Source organism: Epargyreus clarus, unplaced genomic scaffold, assembly GCF_041222505.1.
Source record: "Epargyreus clarus isolate Ecla_fem2 unplaced genomic scaffold, WU_Ecla_fem_2.2 ptg000007l, whole genome shotgun sequence".
NCBI lineage: Eukaryota > Metazoa > Arthropoda > Insecta > Lepidoptera > Hesperiidae > Epargyreus > Epargyreus clarus.
Genome location: NW_027332215.1, coordinates 20,171,038 through 20,192,529, shown reverse-complemented (window position 1 = coordinate 20,192,529; position 21,492 = coordinate 20,171,038). Strand labels below are relative to the sequence as shown.

Sequence of the window (21,492 nt, the reverse complement as noted above, 5' to 3'; positions counted from 1 at the left end):
ATTATATTTTCGAAAACTGATAAGTGGCACCCCAGGCTATTTTCACAATTATACTATGTATTTACTGTTCCTTAATTGATTCGTAGATTGAAAATTATTTTCTACTTTTTAATTGAGTTTATCATAAAAGCGTGTTTTAGTTTATTGAACTACATATATTTATTATTCCAACACTTGCGTTGCACCGTACATATGTCGAGCCAGTGTTTTCAAAGTTTCTAATGCGATGTTCTACAGAGCTTCCAGGTCTTAGTATAACAAACGGTAGTTGTTATGTTACAGCCTAAAGTTTGGCTATGTAGGTCACTAAATTATTGATACTTGCTTAAGTGTTATATAATCATAAATTTTCCAATTTCCTTATAACCCTAAGATAGATGTAAAAATAATCTAAATACAGAGTGATTTTTTCATGCTGACGGGAGTTACGAGGCTGACTTTGATAAAAACTAAACCTGCCTCATTACATTTTTTAACAATCTATTTCCCTGCCCGGGGTTCGAAGGAGTTTATTTTGAAAAAAAAAACACATCCTGTATTATTCCATCATCGCACAGTTTCGCTAATAGGGAACAAATTCTGGGAAGTGAAAGAAGGAAGGAAAAGGCTAATTTAAAAAAAAAATACATTCCTCGTTCATACACTGACTGCTTCGTCAACGTTTATAGTCGTCACAATTTAATAGGCCCATTTTGACACATGCCATCCTTACGTCATTAATGTCTTAAACTAACTTTTTTAGTATGCAGTTTATGACCACGTGACGGCTAAAGCTTGCGGCTTCAAAGCATTCCAAAGAAACCATAATCGATTGACTTTCAAATAATCGAAACTTAAAATTACCAATAACTGATTATTTATCCCTTTTTCATCATAACAAGAAAAAAAAGAATTATTAAAATCGGTCCACTAACGGCGGAGTAATTTGTGTACATACATAAAAAAAAAGATATCGGCCGAATTGATAACCACCTCCTTTTTGAAGTCGGTTAATAAAATAATCAAGACTTTGTTTCTTAGTGAATAATAAAAGAAAAAATACAGTTTACGAGCAATGCCTTATTTAATCTTCTAAACATGATTAAATGTTTAAATTACACTAGAATTTATTTCTTTTCTACTTTTTAATATATATTTATATAATTTAGAAAAATATTAAATAAATATTGTGTTTACAAAATATTAAGTAACATAACAATACGATGTGGAGTTGTAATCGATTTGTCGTAAAAATCGGTTTCTCTGGTTATCGATTTGTATGTAACATGCTTAGAGCCTAGCGATGGCATATGTCAAAATGGGCCTATTAAATTGTGACGACTATAGTGTAAACCCTGTGACCAAAAACGTTGAAAATGTTCACAGGAATTATATTTGAGACAAAGGTAAAGCTAAAGGAAAAGAAAAGATTTTTAAAATTGGAGTTTAAAAATTGGAGTTTAAAAATTGTAGTAAGTAGATATAGCAATACCGTTTGGATCATGCCGACGAAGTTCTTATACGGTGATATTTAAATTAAGTAATTTTCATTTAAGCCTCCGAGTCGTCAGTGACCTCTTTTCAAGTTCGCTGTAATTTTCAGAGGGTAATTAAAATTAAAAGTTTTTTCAATAAAAAAAAATATATTATTAAGACCACGAATATCAAGAAATAAAGCTGAATTAGATGTCAGTATGTCTACTCGTAGATAGATGTAGAGAGATTGATTTTCGGTTACATTTCCGTCTTCATGCTTCAACAGTCGTAATCATCTGGAATTAAAAAAAAACAATGAGCGCATATGGTACTAAATCCTTTTTAACTACGTAAAGTTTTCTAAGGCTGGGAACTCACGACGCTTTTTTTCTTGTGCCACGATGCGCCACGATGCGCGGTGTGGAATGCCTAGCTTTTTTAAACTCGCGCAAGCATTTGGGTACGGAGTCCTAAAAACTCTCGTACGAAATGAACGTTACCAGAAACCAACCGAACCATGCTATAATGGAGCGATTGTTGTGATAAAAATTAAAGATCGACATCGGATAATCGATTCTACCATCTATTAACGAATCCCACCCTAAGAAGTTTTTATACTGCACAGTATCATTACCATGAGATTTTACGTTCCGACAAATATGACTGTTTTGGTATTTGTTGACGTATTGGCCCATATGATTTTCTAGTTCTGACACAATCCGCTAGGGGCGCTGATTGGAAATTGTATGGGCAAATACGTAAACAAATACCAAAACAGTATATTTTTGTCAAAACGTAAAGACTCATGGTAGGGGTACAGTACTGTTTTTGGGATAAAACGTAACCAATGTACTTTTATCGACAAGTGACTACATGTGTACAATATTTCATCACAACCGATAGTTAAGACGAGTAAGTTTACCAAACAAACACACTCATATTCGCATTTATAACATTAGTCAACATTAGGAATAGGACTAGGGTTTCCCGCGAATCAATATTAAAAAACCCATGAATTCTCCCTAATACTTTCAATTTTTAATGCGTGTGAAGCCGCGGATCACACACTCTACTATGTTATATTATGATCGTGAAAACTACGTAATAAATTGAAAACTACATTAAAACGTAAATCATAAGATATTATGTAACTGTACCTACAGATGCGAAACTCCTTCACGTGTTGTTTTACATGCCCTAATGAATGCGACTCGTATTTATTAATTACTTCTCATCTCGTAACATCGTTATGCAATGTGTGTGTTTATTTTAAGTAATTTCTTATTACTACATTATTATCTTAACTAATATTATAAATACGAATGTTACTTTGTTGGCTATACTTTTACGTCCTAACTACATAACCGTTTGTCATGAAGTTTTGTATACACGTTGCAGGGGTTCAGAAAGTACATATACTTTTTCGACTTTCGTTCGACTCCGGCGGCAGCAGTGTTAAGATCATTATATGATAAAATAATAAGTATGTTTGTTAATTTGTGTAACGTTTTAAAGATAAAATAAATGAATAATAATAAATTACCAATAATAAATATGTGACTAGAAAACATGGAACGATTTATTAGAATTGATAAATAATATAATCCATTATATTTTATTTTACATGTATGTAGAAGATGGTTATAAATTTTCAACAATGAAATCAATTTCTTTACTTTATTGTTCTTCTTTACTTTTTTTTTAATATGGGAGTAGCAGACGAGCATGCAGTCCACCTGATGGCAAGCGTCTACTGCCACCCATGGACATCTGTAATCAACCCCAGATAGGATTTGATATTCCTACCTGAAGTCAGCCACAGATGCGCCGCTACCCTTGAGGACAAAGGTGGTACGCCTCGGAAAAGTATGTCACACTTACCTCACCCTTCAAACCGGAACACAGCAGTGCTTCGCAACACAGCAGTGCAACACTGCTGTTATGAGGCAGAAATAGGTATGGCGGTGGTGCCGAAGGAGTCGAACCACAAAGGGTTCTAGCAGCTTCAAATTTATATTTATTTTACTTTATACTTATTTATTAATATTTCAGAATACATTAATCTCACTTTACATTTTCTTTACGATTCAAAAGTTAGAATCGATACAAGCAAATGTTACTACACCCATCTCTAATCATGTTTAATCTCTCTGGCAGCCTTTAGGAATGGATTCTTTCGGCGGCCAGACTATAAAATGATATATATTTATTTTGTATAGGCCTACTACGGAGGCACTTACAAATTGTCAGTGACAATATTTTTTCTTAAACTAGTACCGGATCGGAACAAAATTAACTCACATTTAGCCATCGTACTTCACTTCTTGGCGGGCACGTCCGGGACGTCGAACTCGCTCACTTGTGCGTCCACGAGCTGCTTGCTGCGCAGTTTCACTATCGCGTGGCTCGGTACGTTCGGATCCTCCATTTCGAACTCGATCAGTCCTGGTCAAAATATACATACACACGTCACATATACATAATAAAATAATATAATTATAATTTAAAAAGTAAACACCACACTCAAATCGCACAAGGAAAATCGTTAATCCTGACAATCCTGGAAAGGAAAATGGGCCAAAATTATTAAAATTGTGTACATACAGGTCAAACTAATAAATGGCGGTCACCATGCAATTTAGGTATCATTCGCTTTATCTATTAAACTGCAATAGGTTCTTAAACGTAAAAGTTATGTAACTTTCAAAATAAGTAAATGAAAATTTGATGATAAGGAACCGTCCGTATGCGAGCGACTCTCACTTAGCCAATTTTCATTTAATATTCAAATAACATTGATTCATAGTAAATACCTAAATTACATTCGAAGGGGGACGCCAACAATCATATTGTCACGGCAGTCCGTGACCTTTGGAAAAGAAGTGCATTCCATGAATTATCAAGTAGACTGACGTTCGGTCCCCATTACCAGTCATTTGCATATTTGATTATAAACAGCAAGATAGCTTTCCGCATAATGTATGAGACCAATCGATTCCAGCTAGTTACCGTGGCAAACTTTGTTGTGTTTCCTATGAAATTATTTAAAATAAAATAGTGGTGACGTGGTCTATACGTAAGCCCTGGGGACGGATTCGTGATGAAAAAGCACGTAACGCGATCAGGCGCGTTATTTTATAAACTACTATCCGACTGCTTGATTTCTATGTTCGTGTTTTAGTCGAAATACATATTTTATTTTTATACTTAGTTATTTGGAAATTAATTAAGACAGAATCGCTAGGTTGCGTGTCGAAATGTGGCTGCAAGTAAATATAACAAAATATAGTTATATACCCATTAAATTTATTAAGGCTTAAAAAACGTTATGTGTAAGAAATGTAAATCAATAAAAAACATATAAATTTGGCAATCAAGCAAAGGTGGGATAGATAGAGATTAGCCACGAGTAATAACAGGATTTTAGCTAGCGCGTTTGGAAAAACATGTATAAAAAAGGGTACAACAAGCTATTAATAATGAATATAAGAGAAAATGGAGTACGTAAAAACGTAATGGTTTTTGCGAACCAGTTTAATCTAGTTTTTATTTTGTGAAGAAATTTCTCAACATATGCGCTTCTTGTGTGCGGCGTTTAAGTTTTAGTTTTAGGCGAGTTACGAGTATAACCGAACTTGGTATTGTCCGTTATTACCCGGATACCGTATACCATAGTGAATCAAGCCCCAGCATAGGACTATGGCATTGAAAGCCATGGCTTTCAATATTTCATTTTGCTTTCACTGTATATTATTTATGAATGAATAGGCAAAGAAAATTTAAGTCTGTGCAGCGTATGTATGAACGTACGTATGTATGTGAATATGTATGTAAAAGCAGCGATAGCCTGATGGTTAAGAAACTAAGCGTCTTGAACGAGAGGGCCGAGGTTCAAATCACATGCACGCATCTCTGATTTTTCAAAGTTGTGTGCGTATTAGAAATTAATTATCCCTTGCTTAAACGATGAAGGAAAACATCGTGAGGAAACCTGCATATCTGAGAAATATTGTTTTCAGACTGAAGCCTACCAATCCAAGCACTTGTCCAGCGCGGTAGACTATGGCCTAATCCTTCTAATTCGAAGCGGAGACCCGTGCCCAGCAGTCTAAGAGTATACACCTTTTCGGATTTTAAAGTATAAGACGTCACTGGATTCGTGTTTAAACTATGGGAATACGTTGTATGTTGTTGTATGAATAAGTTTTAAAGCATGGGGAGAATATAATTATTTTTTATTTTTTTGCTAGTTTCTTAGTTCTTTGTCTACCGACTTTCTTTTTTCCTCGTTGCTGTTAAAGACCGAGTAAGATCAAACAAGTGTTATTAAAAAATGGCAAATATATGAGGTCGAATTTCACATTGAATGACAACTTTTCAAACATCCATTACTTATATTAATAGCAGATTATTTCATCAATAGAGCTATTACATAATAATCTTTTATCAATGCCGTCCATACAAAAAACGAGTACATTCAAAGCTATTAGAGTGGCACCCAATATTAAAGGTTCTTTAGGGTCGGGAACAAAGGAAGCAATGAAACCTAGTAACTGATTTAAAAACCTCATCATGGCCAAGTGTACTTCCTTATATATTTCTCCTTTGAGGATTACAACTAATTACTTAATAAGTTATAGGAATCGAACAACGTTATGTCAATTTATTACGAGTAATTCACCGTTCATTCGAAACAGAGCAATCTACATTTAATAGATAACTGGTATTTTTATACACGTACACGGACGAACTCACACACACACACACACACACACACACACACACAGTGGTACACAAATAAACACATATACATTCATTCCTTCATATTTAATTAAGGCTTGAAATTATGTAACTATAAAAAATATATATGTATTGACATGTTTGTTGAATAACACACTGTATGCAGTTGCGGTACGAGTAGAAGTACAGGGCTCTTGGGACTTGTAAATGTGTCTGTGTTAAGATCAATAAAATATTTTTATTTTTTATTCATTATTTTATCCTCAACCCTTTACTGTCTCACTACTGAGCGCCATCCTGCCGTAACGTAAAAGATGTTCTAGCTTGTAGGATGCTTAAAGTGCCCATCTATTATTTCAGTCAAAACGGGACATCGATTTTTTATGTCAATTACTTTTTACTTGAAAAAATGTAGTTAAAAAAAACACGCTTTTATGATAAATTCAACTAAAAAGTAGAAAATAATTTTGAATCTAGGAATCATTTAAGGAACATTAAATAGTATAATTGTGGCAAAAGTGTGGGGCGTTTTCGAAAACTGATACATGGAGGACCCTATGATTTTTTCACAATTATCCTACTTACTGTTACTTAATTTGAAGTTAATTAGAAGTTACTAGAAATTCAAAACGGAGGAAAATTTCTTATCCATGATATGATAACATGGGTATCAGATGAAAGAGTTTGCTGTAAATTACATGAAAAATTTGCTTTTAAAACATTATGATTTTAATATTTAATTATCATTATTATCATTTAGGAAAACGGGACAATTTTGTGTCCCGAAGTTCATTTCGGGGACAGCGGAACGAAGCATCGATGTCAAAAAGGGACTGTCCTGTTCAAAACGGGACATAAGGTCACTTTAAGGATGCTAAAAGCTGTGTGGTGCAGATTTGAGAAGGAAGATGACGTAGAAGAAGTGAGGAACCCGATTATCAGAAGTGAGGAACTCGGCTTTCACCAATAACTTATTTAATATCACAAAGCACCTTTGCCACGAACTCGAAAAATGAAATATGAATTTCTTTGTGTTGCTTTGAAATACAATTCAATAAATTTCGAAGGTGATCCCTCTCTGTTTCGACTCCAACGGCACGGACGGTTCTTTGAAGGTGGTAGAACCCTTTAGGGTTCGACTCCGGCGGCACCACCGCCACACCTATTTCTGCCTAGTAACAACCGTGTTGCGTCACTGTATTTTGGTTTGACTGAAGACGTACATTTCCGAATTCATTAAAGCTTAGTTCTCTGTAACCGACCACAGATAGACATCTTATCTGGGGTTGATTACAGATGTTCATGGGCTGCAGTAGCCACTTACCATCAAGTGGACTGTATGCACGTTCGCCATTATAATTAAGTTTCTGGACAATACACGCATAAAATCCATCCATCCTACTACGCCGATGAAAAACATTTTGAACGGTTTAAACTTTATTTCAACGTTGACAGTCGTTGGACTGCATGGCAGACCTAATTTTATTAGGCAGCTAATTTCATCGCAAGCTATTTCCGCAAAACGAGTGAGTTGCGAGCGTTTAACTAAACAATTTCAATATACGGCGAAGGTACTAGTACGAACTTTAATAATTGCAAATATTGCAATATTTGAAACACCCTCTGTGTAGTGGGTGGGAGTATATCCCTGTAGATCCAGGACTAGACAATTTTGGTACGAGAATACGTGGGAAGAGGCGACGAAAAAGGGGGCTTCCGAGGTTTGATCCTTATAAGCGACACTATCAGATAGTCGAATAATATAGGTGTATTTTTTTTTTTCAAAATGAACTCGTTCGATTCCCGGCTAGGAAAAAAGTTATTTTTAAAAAGTAATGATGCAGTTTTAGTTTTTATCAAAATCGGCCTCGTAACTCCTTTCAGCTTTTTTCGCTAATCCTTATAGTTTCGGATTTGGCCCTGAAGGCCCGTTTGAAAAATTCACCCTGTATACTGCACAAATATAAATCCTCACTAGTAAAATTTTTAACTCGGGTCGGAACCATACATCGGCGTAGCACATAAAACAGTTATTTTTATTAAAGATATTTCATATTTTTGGCGTATAAAAAGTTGAATTTCAATGCAAAAGATATGAAGTTCGTATTCGGACACTGCTTGTCGATTTGTGGTACCAAAATTGTTTCAAAAATGGAGGAGTGCTTCCTAACTACGTTTCGTGTGTACAGTTTTTTGATTTTTGATTGGCAGTGTAGAGAAAATAAAAAGTGGAGTGGCAATCCTGTGGCGAGCTATCTGGGCTTTGATAAAAATAATTGTAAGTAAATATCGCAGTTTCCCTAACGTACTAGTAGATACTGTGTTTTTACGTTTTTATTAAAATTCCCATTCCCATATTTCCCATACATTTCCTATCAGTACTGATACAGTCCGCTAGAGGCGCTGGGGGACAAACACGTAAACAAATACAAAAACAGTAATTTTGTGTTAAAATGTAAAAACTCATACTAGGTACTGATCGCCGAAGTATAATATTGTTTTGTTTATAAAATATTAGGAAATAATACGAATGTCATACGAAATGCTAATACACGAAATGTTTAAATTGATGAATGGCGGGAACTTAACTGCCAAATTAATATGAAAAAATATGTATTTTCTTAAAATTGAGGCTTTTCCTTTAGTTTGTCATCTATCATTACTTCCCAGAATTTGATCCTTATAAGCAACACTATCAGATAGTGGAATAAAATAGAGGGTGTATTTTTTTCAAAATGAACTCGTTCGATTCCCGTCTAGGGAAAAAGACATTTTTAAAAACTAATGATGCAGTTTTAGTTTTTCGTAACTCCTCCTCGCCTCGCCTCGTAACTCCTTTCAGCATTTTTCGCTAATCCTTATAGTTTCGGATTTGGCCCTGAAGGCCCGTTTGAAAAATTCACCCTGTATAATATTTTGTCGACATCTATTTATTTCATTTTATAAAAAAAATATGATACCATAAATTTAATATGTCCACTTTCCTCGATGTTCACGGTGGTTCATTAGAAGTGAAACAGCTAGTGACCCTCCCATAAAAGACCATGTTACACATTGTAGAAGTTTTTATTTTTACGAGACCTTCCTTTAACGTTATTCGTTACATTGACTGTAAAGTCGGAGTAACACCTCAGATATTGACTTCGCCTGTCCCTGTAGTTCCGAGACTAGAATAGGGCTACGGTACCCCCTGCTTGTCGTAAGAGGCGACTAAAAGAGGGCATCCGGGGTTGCGGACGGCAAGAGCTCGAACCGTTTAGCAAGCAACATCGGGAAGAAAGGCGGTGTGCGTGGCCGCATACCGTTGTAAACACCAAGTGTGCGGTAGGAGCGTAAACTGCTCCCCCCAAGGCAGAGCTTGATAGTGGCATCGTGCTTGGAGAACTCCGGTTGAGTTCCATCAGAGATCCCGGGGTTCTCCACCAAGCGCTGCGGACGGCCACCGGTGTGTTCTTAGTGCGGTAAAAATCGTACGTAACCCTTCGTCGCTCCCACCTCGTCGGGTACCTTTTGAAGATTTCCCCCTCGTAAACAAAAAAAGGTATTCACTTCGCCTACTAATTAATAATGACAATACTTATTCATACCCAGCGTGAATAAGTTTACAAATCAAAAATGGACACTTTTCATCGCAGCTATTTGTACTCTTTAGTGAGGGATATATTTAAAACTTCACAAGTTGCGTGGGAGCAGTAAAAAAGACTTGATACTAATTTACTCATCTTATAAATTAAGTAAGCATTGCTTATTATAATCAAAAATTATATCAATGTAAATATATTGTTCCGTTACCGTAAAGTGTTTGTTTACAATCAAATACAAATCCTAATTCGATGTTCTAATCTCGCCTATGGTCATGACAGTGACGGATGACAGATAATTTCACCTGTCATACACGGCCGTCACAAACGACACATTCGTATTAACGTCTCCTAACCGAACACCGATCGGACGCGCGCGCGCTGCTAACGAATCCGTTATTCTTCAAAATTTCGAACCCCATCATCCCAGAACCCGACATCATCAACCATCGAGCTTGTGAACTATCGCCATACATGTACATATATGTATCTACATATAGGCATATGTAGGTCGACTTATGAACATATTCACGACTATCCAAATATGTTTCATGTCGTGTGTACCTACCTAGTACATGTTAGAAATTATGAAGACACTCTAAGGGCGTTTGTCCACCGCCGCCGTCACCGGACCGTGACCGAGAACGAGATTATTTCGGGCCGACTTTAATATGGCGTGACGGCGATCGCCTGTCCACCGCGACCGAAATCGCCGGCTTAGTTTGTATACGGAACCTACACAATTCCAATACCTAATATTTTAATTTAGCGCGCTATTCTAAATTCGAAATTTCAAAAAACATTCAAGTGCCCCCATTCAGCCAAAAAATATAAGAATAAAATTACGACACCGTGCGTATTGAACCATGCAATGTCATGTTGTCGATTCTTACGACGCATGTCGTAGATTATGACAAAACGATACCCGATCGAGACATGACGTCACAATGTGTTAGGATGTGACACGCCAATAAAATTTAATAACCAGCAACCATTCCTACATCTTTGTACTTACAACTTACTCGTATATTTATAGAAAATAATTGTACCCATTTACCCGCAAATCAATCATGTACGCTCTATGCACATTGCCGGCACGGCAAGATATACTTTGGTAATTGGCGACCGACGTGGCGGTGCGGCCATCATTCCGGTCTGACGCGCAAAGGGTTCCGGGTTCGATCCCCGGCCATACAGACATCTGTATTATGACTTCCGAGTCTGAGTATTTGTATACTCATCTTTACGTCTGCCCATGGCATCCCCGACGCAGGAAATTATAGTGTGTAGCCATAGCTGTGAGACTAGAAAAACGTCTTTTAAATTATTTATCTATGAACACGTTAATCCCTAGGATAATGCGGCGTACACGTGGAAGTTTCATTATACCTGATTGTAGTTTCAATATAATACGGTCTTTGTAGTTCTCATGATATTAATATAGGAAGCTTTTGAGCCCACAATTTATAGTCAAGGCCTGAATTTACTGTTTGTTATTATGCAAATCCCAGAGGCTTAAGGGCTTTGGGACGTGAAAAAAACTGTATTTAGCCACTAATAATTATAATTTAAGGTATTTTCAAAATAGAATATACCCTAATTCTTAAAAGATTTACTAAATTTTTAACATCAACAGTAAAATACATAGAATGTTAATATAAAGTTATAATAATTTACAAACGGATCATAGCGTTTCATACTTTCATTTCGTATTTCGGACAGTTCGGAACTAACACTGTTTCCCGCTAAATAAAAACCTAGACTAAACAAAAATTTCGCGCGTCGGCTCGAAACTTTTAACGATACCGGCACTGGAGAATAATTGAGTTTTATACGTATTATTTATCTTTTTTTCATAATATAAGAGTAGCAGACGAGCATGCAATCCACCTGATGGTAAGTGGCTACTGCCGCCCATGGACATCTGTATCAACGTCAGATAGGATTAGATATTCCTACCTGAGGTCGGCCACAGATGCGCCGCTACCCTTGAGGACTAAGATGGAACGCCTCGGAAAAGTCTGTCTCCCTTACCACACCCTTCAAACCGGAACACAGCAGCGCCTAACACTGCTGTTATTAGGTAGAAATAGGTGTGGCGGTGGTGCCGCCGGAGTCGAACCACAAAGGGTTCTACCACCTTCAAAATCTTATCTTCTATATATATAAAAACAAATGTTAGTGTGAATGGGGGATGGCGATTCTTGACAAAAAAAGATCGTTTCTTGAATCGATTCGAATCGAAGTGCAATAAAGCGAGTCACAAACAAATCGAGGTCCAAAGAATCGATTCTCCAAAAAACGATCATCTATCTTTTCAGCTAAAAAGGCGAAGATAGCGAAAAAAAGAAAGGTCACCATGACCAAACAACCACTGAAAAACGTACCCGTCAGCAAAAAATGTCTATTACAAATTCAACCAACTTCTAAAACATCAATTTTCGATTTTTTAGGATGAAAGATCGATTCAGTGAATCCATCCATTAGTGGAGATCGATTAAGATAATCGATTTTTTGGGCCAAAAGATTTATTCTTCGATTAATCGATCTCAGATCGCCACCCCTCTCTTGTCTTATAGAATCGCAAACTATGCATTTGCTTATGTGATGATCTTTAGCAACGTTGTTGTGCATGAGCCCACGAAGGTTTCTGAGTTAGTACGACCAATTTTCGACAGACGGCGCTACTGTCAATGTACATATGTATGTCATGTTATTTTTATAAAACACGGGCGAAGCCGCGGGATCTACTAGTTATTTATATATAAATAGCGAACGACCGTGCAATCCTCATGAACGTAAGGGGCCACTTTTATAATAATTAGCCTTTTCCTGTTATTGTCTTTTACCATTAATTCCTATAATTAGATCCTTATTATTTCTATTCGATGGTGGAAAATACAGGCTGTGTTTTTCCCTTAATGAACTCGATTGATTAGCAGCCACAGAAACAGATTCAGAATTTCTAATAACGCAGTTTTAGTTTTTGTCAAGACGGCTTCGCAATTCCTTTCAGCTTTTTTCTGTATTTCTTACAGTTTCGAATTTAGCCGTGAAGGTTCGCTTAAAAGATAAACCTGTACCTATAGCTATCTATATCTTTTTCATTATCAATACATTATCTCTGGAATCTCTCTGAAATTTTATCATCAATAATTCATCAACCCATCATCATCATTGTCATCAACCATTACTATTCCATTGGTCTTATATTGAGCAGGATTAGGCCCTAGTCCACCGCGGTGGCCGAGTTATCTCACGATGTTTTCCTTCATCGTTAAATCAATTTATGCTCATAACTTCCAATATTCAAAGGAACATTAATGAATTCATCTACTTCACGGTATGAACTTTAACGAGAAAGTTATCTACTTCCAGGAAGCGACATAGGGTACTTTTTATCTTTTTACCACAAATATGTTGCTACCTTTGAGGACTAAATTAAGTCGCCTCGCGAACAACCTCGTAAGAGGAAGTTTGTGCAAAATAAAAAATGGCAAAATTCAGCGACCAAACACTTACGAAAATTACACATTATGTATATTAGTGCAGTAATACCGTAGATACTATTCCTCTTGAATGCAACTCCACAACATATTTTAATTAAAATTCTTCTTTTGATGAAGTCTTTGCTCTATTGTGTTATGTTGCCTAAAGGCGATGTGGGATTCAATTTACGGCTCCTTCACACGGGCGTTTTTCCGGCGTAGGAGGATAATGAACGTTCACGCAGCGTAGACGCCGCGACAACGCCGCGTATATGAGTGCACTAGTGAACACTGAACATGTACAACCTACATAGTACAATCCTGTCTAACTACCGTGCACAGTACCCTTACCTTTTTTTACGTTTTAACAAATATGACTGTTTTCGTATTTGTTTACGTATTTGCCCATGGAATTTCCAATCAGCGCCCCTAGCGGATTGTGCCAGAACTTGGAAATTGTATGGGCCAATACGTAAACAAATACCAAAACAGTCATATTCGTCGAAACGTAAAAACTCATGATAAGGGTACAGATAGGTACTGAATCATTAAATAGCAGAATTTACTAAGCATTATTTACAACTATGTACTTAACAATTTTGTTTTGGCATCATCATCAACCCATTACTATACCACTGCTGGGCACGGGTCTCCTCTCAGAATGAGAAGGATTAGGCCATAGTCCACCGCGCTGGCCAAGTGCGTATTGGTAGACTTCACATACCTTTAAGATTTTTTATAAATCTCTCAGGTATGCAGGTTTCCTCACGATGTTCTCCTTCACCGTTTAAGCAAGTGATAATTAATTTCTAATACGCACATAAATTTCAAAATCAGAGGTGCGTGCCTGGGATTTGAACCTCGGACCCCTCGATCGAGAGGCCGCGCTTCTTAACCACTAGGCTATAACTGCTGCATTGAAAGGTAAAAATCAATAATTATTTGGAGTTATTTTTAATGCTTAGGTACGAGTACATTACGGCACAGAGTAATCACTTTCACCTGATTTATGGGTACCATAAGTATTTTTTTTAATTTCATTCAACATCAGTATTTATTCGTCTGAAACCATTTTAAAAGGTTTTTGTTAACTTGCATGTTCGAGGCAAATCTATAAAAATAATTGCAAGAAAATATTATAATTACGAGTATAAAAATTTAATTATTATTAATTGATAAAAGCTTGTATTTTAAATCGTTTTTTATTTAAAATTTCTTAATGATAATACCAAACCGATAACTGCTGACAACGCGCTGTGTTTAAGTTGGAATAAACGCCCGTACGAAGGAGCCCTTAGTCTCTCTTTCATGCAATCTTTGTTATTTTAAAGATATAAACAAAACATTTAGGTAATTCACATACTTCTGATTAACTACTAAGAAAAATGTTTCAACTTCAAATCATTACATCCCATTCCCATTGAAGTAGAATGCGACGAATAAACACAGATAGCTGAATTAATTGTAATTTTTAGTTAATTTTCAATCCCAATAATTCAAAACTCCAATCAATTGATATACTGTTATTATTACTTGAGATATTAACAAAAAGTTAAAAACCAATCAGCTAAAAATGACCATCAAAATACACCATGAGGAGACAAGATAATTGTCTAACCTATTTCCACCTAAAAATAGCAGTGTTAAGTATTGCCGTGTTCTGGTTTTAAGGTAGACATAGTTATTTCGAGATGTTCCAACTCATTACTCAGTGGTAGCAACACATCCGTGGCCGACCTCAGATAGGACCGTAAACTTATTAAGGGTTGATTGCAGATGCCCAAAAACTTGCATTATAATACAGCGTTACCTTGCATCTAAAGTTGGTCATCACGCAGAAAAAGTCCTAGGCACTAACTAATTAATTTTAAAATAGATAAAAACAAATTGCTCTTGAATGTTTACTGGAATGTTGTTTATTGAGCTTATGAGTTATTTTAAAGTAAAGAATTTTCTAATAAGCGCATCAAAGCGGGGGAAATACGACAAATAATAGGGTTGCTTGGTTCTTATATTAATTTTATAAAAATCCATTTTTCCACATAATATTAAAAATCTGTTTTTGAAAAACATGTTTATCTTTGCTAGAATCCCACGGCATTAAACGATGTCCATAGATAGTTTTATTTATATTTAAGGTCATAATTTTATGAAAACCGCAAATCTACATATGGGCAATTGTGCAGGGATAGCTCAATGGCTAAAATTGTTTTTGAAACAGTAAATCCGAGGTTAGAATCGCGCACATCAATTTTTTAAAGTTTATGCGCATTGTAAACTAATACGCCTGACAATTTTTGAAAAAAACCCCAAGGATGTTAGAAGTATACCAATCAGCGCTTGGCCAGCGCGCTGAACTATGGCCCAAACTCTCCCACAGGGAAACCCATGATCAGCAGTTGAACAGTATTGAGTTTATAAGGAGAAGATGTAGGTACCGATAGGGAATCACGAAAAATGCTAAAAAGGTTCATGCGGGTTTCATCTTTATAATATATATTTCTTATGTGCGTGTGTATGTCAATGAACTCCTCCTAAACGAGTGGCCTGATTTTGATGAAATTTGTTGTGTGTGTTCAAGGGGACTTGAGAATGGTTTAGATTCACAATTTAGTCCGTGGGAAAAGGTTTTTTAAATTAATTTTTAATTCGTAAGTAGTTGTTGATTTTGGTATGTTTCAAATTGGATTGCGGGCGAAGCCGCTGGCACCACTAGTTTTGATATAAAGTTTAGCTCCATAATTAGGGATCCTATACGGAAATTTCATTTTAACAAGTCTCTTTTTAAATAAAATATACGATATCCTTGTAACACCCGAATACGCGATGTATCATTTATGTTTATTTGATAAGAATCAGTACCCTTACCAGTAGTTTTTACGTTTTGACAAATGTGACTGTTTTGGTATTTGTTTACGTATTTGCCCATACTATTTCCAATCAGCGCCCCTAGCGGATTGTGTCAGATCTAGGAAATCGTATGGGCCAATACGTAAACAAATAGCAAAACAGTCATATTTGTCAAAACGTAAAAACTCATGGTAAGGGTACAGATCCTGGAAAGTACTATTTATTATTATATCGACCACCATTATAGGTAGGTACATACTCTTTAAAATTAAGTGTCTTTCAATTACGGTTCAAGATTCAAGAGATACAGCCCTGTAAGAGACTTGCAGACGGACGGACAGCGGACGGATGGAAGCTTAGAAATAAGCTTCCATTTTTACGTTCGGGTACTTACATACGGAACACTAAAAAAAGAGACTTACCTCCTTCAGCAACGACTTCATCCTTGTAGTGGTCGCGCATGAACCTCGCCAATATGTTGTGGTAGAAAATATTGGCGTTCGTCCGAACCTCCTCGGTCACCTCCATCTTCGCGATCGCTTGTATCAACACGTTCAGCTTTTGCCGGGCGGTCAGTATCAGCTTATCGACTAAATAAAAAAAATGATTAGTTTGAAAGTGGTAGAACCCTTTATGGTTCGACTCCGGCGACACCACCATCACACCGATTTCTGCCTAATAACAACGGTGTTAAGCGCTGTTGTGTTCCGGTTGGAAGGGTGTGACATACTTTTCCGAGGCGTTCCAGCTTCGTCTTCAGGGGTAACGACGCATCTGTGGCCGACCTCAGGTAGGCTAGCTAATCCTATGTGGGGTTGATTACAGATGTCCATAGGCGGCAGTAGCCACTTACCATCAGGTGGACTGCAAGCTCGTCTACCACTCCTATATCATAAAAAAATATCTAAACACATAAATAGTTCTTTGGCATATTCTATAAAAAATACGTGTGTCAATAGAACATGTGCAGAGAGTACAATTATTACAAAACAATAAATTATAACAAAATAATTGGTATGTGTGGTGTCGCTTTAAAAGTTACATAAAAAGAATTATGAAGATACTCGTAATTGCAAGTTAATTTCGTAGACTCAAAGGCCCCCAAATCCTTCAATTACCTTACTTACGCTTACGAAAAAAAATTCAATGGCGACGACCGAATCAGAATAATTCTCCTGACGACAATCAAATTACGAATCTTTGAAAGCTAATGATATACCTGTACTCAATAAGATGTCTGATAACTGGTAAGGATGCGTATGGGTGAAATTATCAATATAAATATCGATATTTGTATGGAACGCCTAAAATATGGATTATACGAGTATCGAAGAATAAAACGCAATACTCGTACTATCGTTAACACGAAACTTAAAAAAATCTTGAATATGTTTTTTAATGTGTCGAATTATCGATAAAAATCCATTTTTGCAGCGACAAATTTATACTATCAATTATTTATTATTAATTATAACTTTCTTTTTTTATTTTTATTTTATTTTATAATTATAACTTTCTTGTTGAACTAGTCGCATTAGGATTACACAGATAAACATTTTAAATGTTCGATACCTAACTATATTTAATGTTTTGCAGTATGATAATAATAGGCGATGGTTTAATATCGACATTTTAGAAATTATCGATATTAACGATCTCTCGATACTTATATCGTTTCCTACCTAGTTACTTGACGAAACATAAATAGAGCACCAAAATATACCAAAATAATTTGGTGGTTGATATTACGTATTCGATCGATAACAAAGAGAGTAAAGTACCGCGGGGGAGAACACCCCTACAGGGAAAATCGCCTTTAACAATATGTAACTACCGAAGCTCGTGCCAGTCTGTCGGTTGGAATGCCTTCGAAATTCACCTACTTACTAGTTACGTACCTGTGACATAAACGACTCGAGCTCGGAAACTAACAGAGTAACTACTTAAAACTTTTATTCACATAAAACTGGCTGACTTACATAGGAGGCGAGCATTTAAGTGCTCGATACCGATAGTGGCAACGTATAGGGATCGGCTTAAGGTACAATCCATGTTATCCATGTTATATATGGAATTTACAGATGTCGAAAACGGCAGTGACCACTTATCATCTGGTGAATTGTATGCGTCTTCTTACGACTCATATGACTTTTGCATCTTAGAGTATCTAATATAATTTTACTTCATTAATTTATTCTGTTTTCTCTTAAAATATTATTGTTAACAACAAATATAGTATGTTGTTATTGAATAGCAGCTACTGCAGGATTGCAGAATTCTCTATATTCTGTGTCACTGTCGATTGCGATTACTAATCGTGAAAAGCTGGTCAAACCAGTAGACGTTTGAATTATCAAAAAATTAAACCAATATATAATGTGATGTAAATTAATTATCATTTGCTTCAGACGGTGAAGGAAAACTACGCGAAGAAACCTGCATACCTGAGATATCTAAAAAAAAAGTTTTCAAAGGTACGTCAAGTCTACCAATTCGCACTTTACTAGCGCGGTGGACTATGGCCTAATCCTTCTCAGTTCTCATTCAGAGAGGGCACCCGTGCCCAGCAATGGAACAGTAATGAGTTGATGATATAGAATTTGAAACCAAAACATTATAAAATAATCCGCAACATTTATCACGACATTATGACGATCAGTCTCCCGTCGAAATAAGAGTACACCTACAGTCGGGCCGAATTCAGAATCAATTTTAAATACGCAGTGTCGTACTGCCACGATGCAACAGATTGTGTACGTGTTACAGTCCAAGTGATAAATAGCTATTATACATAATGACTGGTTATTTTTGTACAATAACTTTGAAGGTGGTAGAACCCTTTGTGGTTCGACTCCGGCGGCACCACCGCCACACCTATTTCTACCTAATAACAGCAGTTTTAGGCGCTGCTGTGTTCCGGTTTGAAGGGTGTGGTAAGGGAGACAGACTTTTCCGAGGCGTTTCAGCTTAGTCCTCAGGAGTAGCGGCGCATCTGTGGCCGACCTCAGGTAGGAATACTTAATCCTATCTGGGGTTGATTACAGATGTCCATGGGCGGTAGTAGCCACTTACCATCAGGTGGACTGCATGCTCGTCTGCTACTCTTATATTATAAAAAAAAAAAACTAATTTGTCCAGACAATGTGATAAATTAATCAGTCTATCTGGCTGTTATATAATAAATAGCAGGATAAAGTTAGTCAAAGTAAAAAATATGTTATTTTAAAAGCCCGAAGAATCCGGTAAATCTTAAGATTAGCTGAAATTATTAATGATGAATTATGTTGTATCAACGTCATCTCGATTGTTGTATCACCTATACTTCATATAGTTTACGTCCGTATTATCGTGAATCCCACCCACCCGGGTCGATTTTCTTATGTTTCGATTTTCTTTTATGTTCCAACCAAATCTAACCAATCCTATAGAATTTCATACATACGTGGTATGTAAATTCTGCATGTTATGTAAATTCAGTATGTACCTACTTAAAATATAAATAAACGATCAGAGATAATTGTAATTTATCTTTAATAATGCGACATATTTCTTTATTAATCCACCACATAGCCATTTACGTACATTGTGTACACAAACTGGGCGTAAAACATCTCGACATGTCTATTTTTCGACATGTATCGGATCATTATAAAATTACAAATTATATAATTAAACTTAAGGAAAATTTAAATAGAAACTTATGATCTTTACCTATACTTTTTTTTATTAATCTATCCAAGTCTTTGAAGATATTATATATAAAGCTTCGTCAATGCGATTAATTCCATTTTATTTATCACTTTGACCCAATTATCCCACCCAATTATTATAATATCCGAATTTATTACTTTGACTGTAACATACGCACGCTTTATATCACATCGGTGAGTAACGTCATATGAATGTTTGCATTTTATCTCATTCGTTTTTGTTGACGGATTAATGTAAAGTAAACGTTTTCGAGATTGAAAATGGAAGATTGAATACGTTATGTGAAATGACGAACATTGTTAAGTAGTGTTTTGTGTACGTTAGTTAATGCACTACGATTTTTCATAACATTAAAAAAAAAGATACCGGCCGAATTGATAACCACCTCCTTTTTGAAGTCGGTTAAAAATAGCTAACGAACATGCACTCCAGATGATGATAAATGGCAATTGCCAACCACTGACAGGGCATCTGCAATCTACTCTAGAAAGGATAATAGTCCTGTCTGAAGTCGGCTACAAATGCATTGCTACCCCTGAGAATAACCTAGTGTAAGGGGTATGTCCAATGAAAGACTTGAATCCAGCTAGTTATTTAGACTAGTATAGTCCGCGTCAAACTGCTAGTCCGCTCTGAATATAGAAATGAGTCGCGACGCCATAGCAAATTGTACTGCTCGCAACAACTTCAGAGCAGTTTGGCGCGGACTATACCTATTAACGTCTCGAATATTACGAGTATGTTTCTTCTTATTCAATTCTCTCTTATTTACTATTTAAGATCTGTCTCAGAAAAAATATAGCACACAAGCTGGGTTGCAAGCTTTGCGTTCACTTCACAGAGAGGATCGATAATCTAAACAAAGATAGTTAATCCACTGGATTCAGAGGGCTTAATATCCAATGGATTAGTGCTAATTAGACGAAATCTGTGCCATTCTGTGCCAGACTGTTCATATTTGGACGTTTAATCAGATCGAGTGAGATTGCAGATTTGTTACAATATATAACAAATATAATCATCATCATCATCCCTGATTACTGCCCCACTGCTGGGCACGGGACCCCTCTCAGAATGAAAAGGGGAAGGCCTTAGTCCACCGCGCTTGCCGTGTGCGAATTAGTAGACTTCACATACTTTTGAAAACTTTTTTTTAAGATTTGACAAGTGTGCAGGATGCCTCGCGATGTATTCCTTCACCGTTTAATTAAGTGATAATTAAACTCTAGTACGCACATATATCTATCTATCTAGATAGATATCTATCTATGTAGATAGATAGATATCTTTAAATAAATAGATAATTTAATAGATTTAATAGATGATTTAATAGATGATTTAATAGATTTGAAGGTGGTAGAACCATTTGTAGTTCGACTCCGGCGGCACCACCGCCACACCTATTTCTACCTAATAACAGCAGTATTAGGCGCTGCTGTGTTCCGGTTTGAAGGGTGTGGTAAGGGAGACATACTTTTCCGAGGCGTTCCAGCTTAGTCCTCAGGGGTAGCGGCGCATCTGTGGCCGACCTCAGGTAGGATATGTAATCCTATCTGGGGTTGATTACAGATGTCCATGGGCGGCAGTAGCCACTTACAATCAGGTGGACTGCAAGCTCGTCTGCTACTTCTATATTATAAAAAAAAAAAAAAAAAAAAAAAAAAAAT

At 36.3% G+C, this 21,492-nt stretch overlaps 1 protein-coding gene across 1 annotated transcript in view; it reads right to left on the bottom strand.

The window, feature by feature from the left end:
- Positions 1-1,571: 1,571 nt before the first annotated feature.
- Positions 1,572-21,492, bottom strand: part of LOC140743140 (uncharacterized) — a 129,174-nt gene continuing 109,253 nt past the window's right edge. Inside the window, exons 10-12 of the mRNA XM_073074198.1 lie at positions 16,537-16,704; positions 3,757-3,900; positions 1,572-1,751 (exon numbers count right to left, since the gene is read on the bottom strand). Coding sequence (XP_072930299.1) covers positions 3,773-3,900; positions 16,537-16,704 — 296 coding nt within the window. The 3' untranslated portion in view covers positions 1,572-1,751; positions 3,757-3,772. The remainder of the gene's footprint in view (positions 1,752-3,756; positions 3,901-16,536; positions 16,705-21,492) is intronic.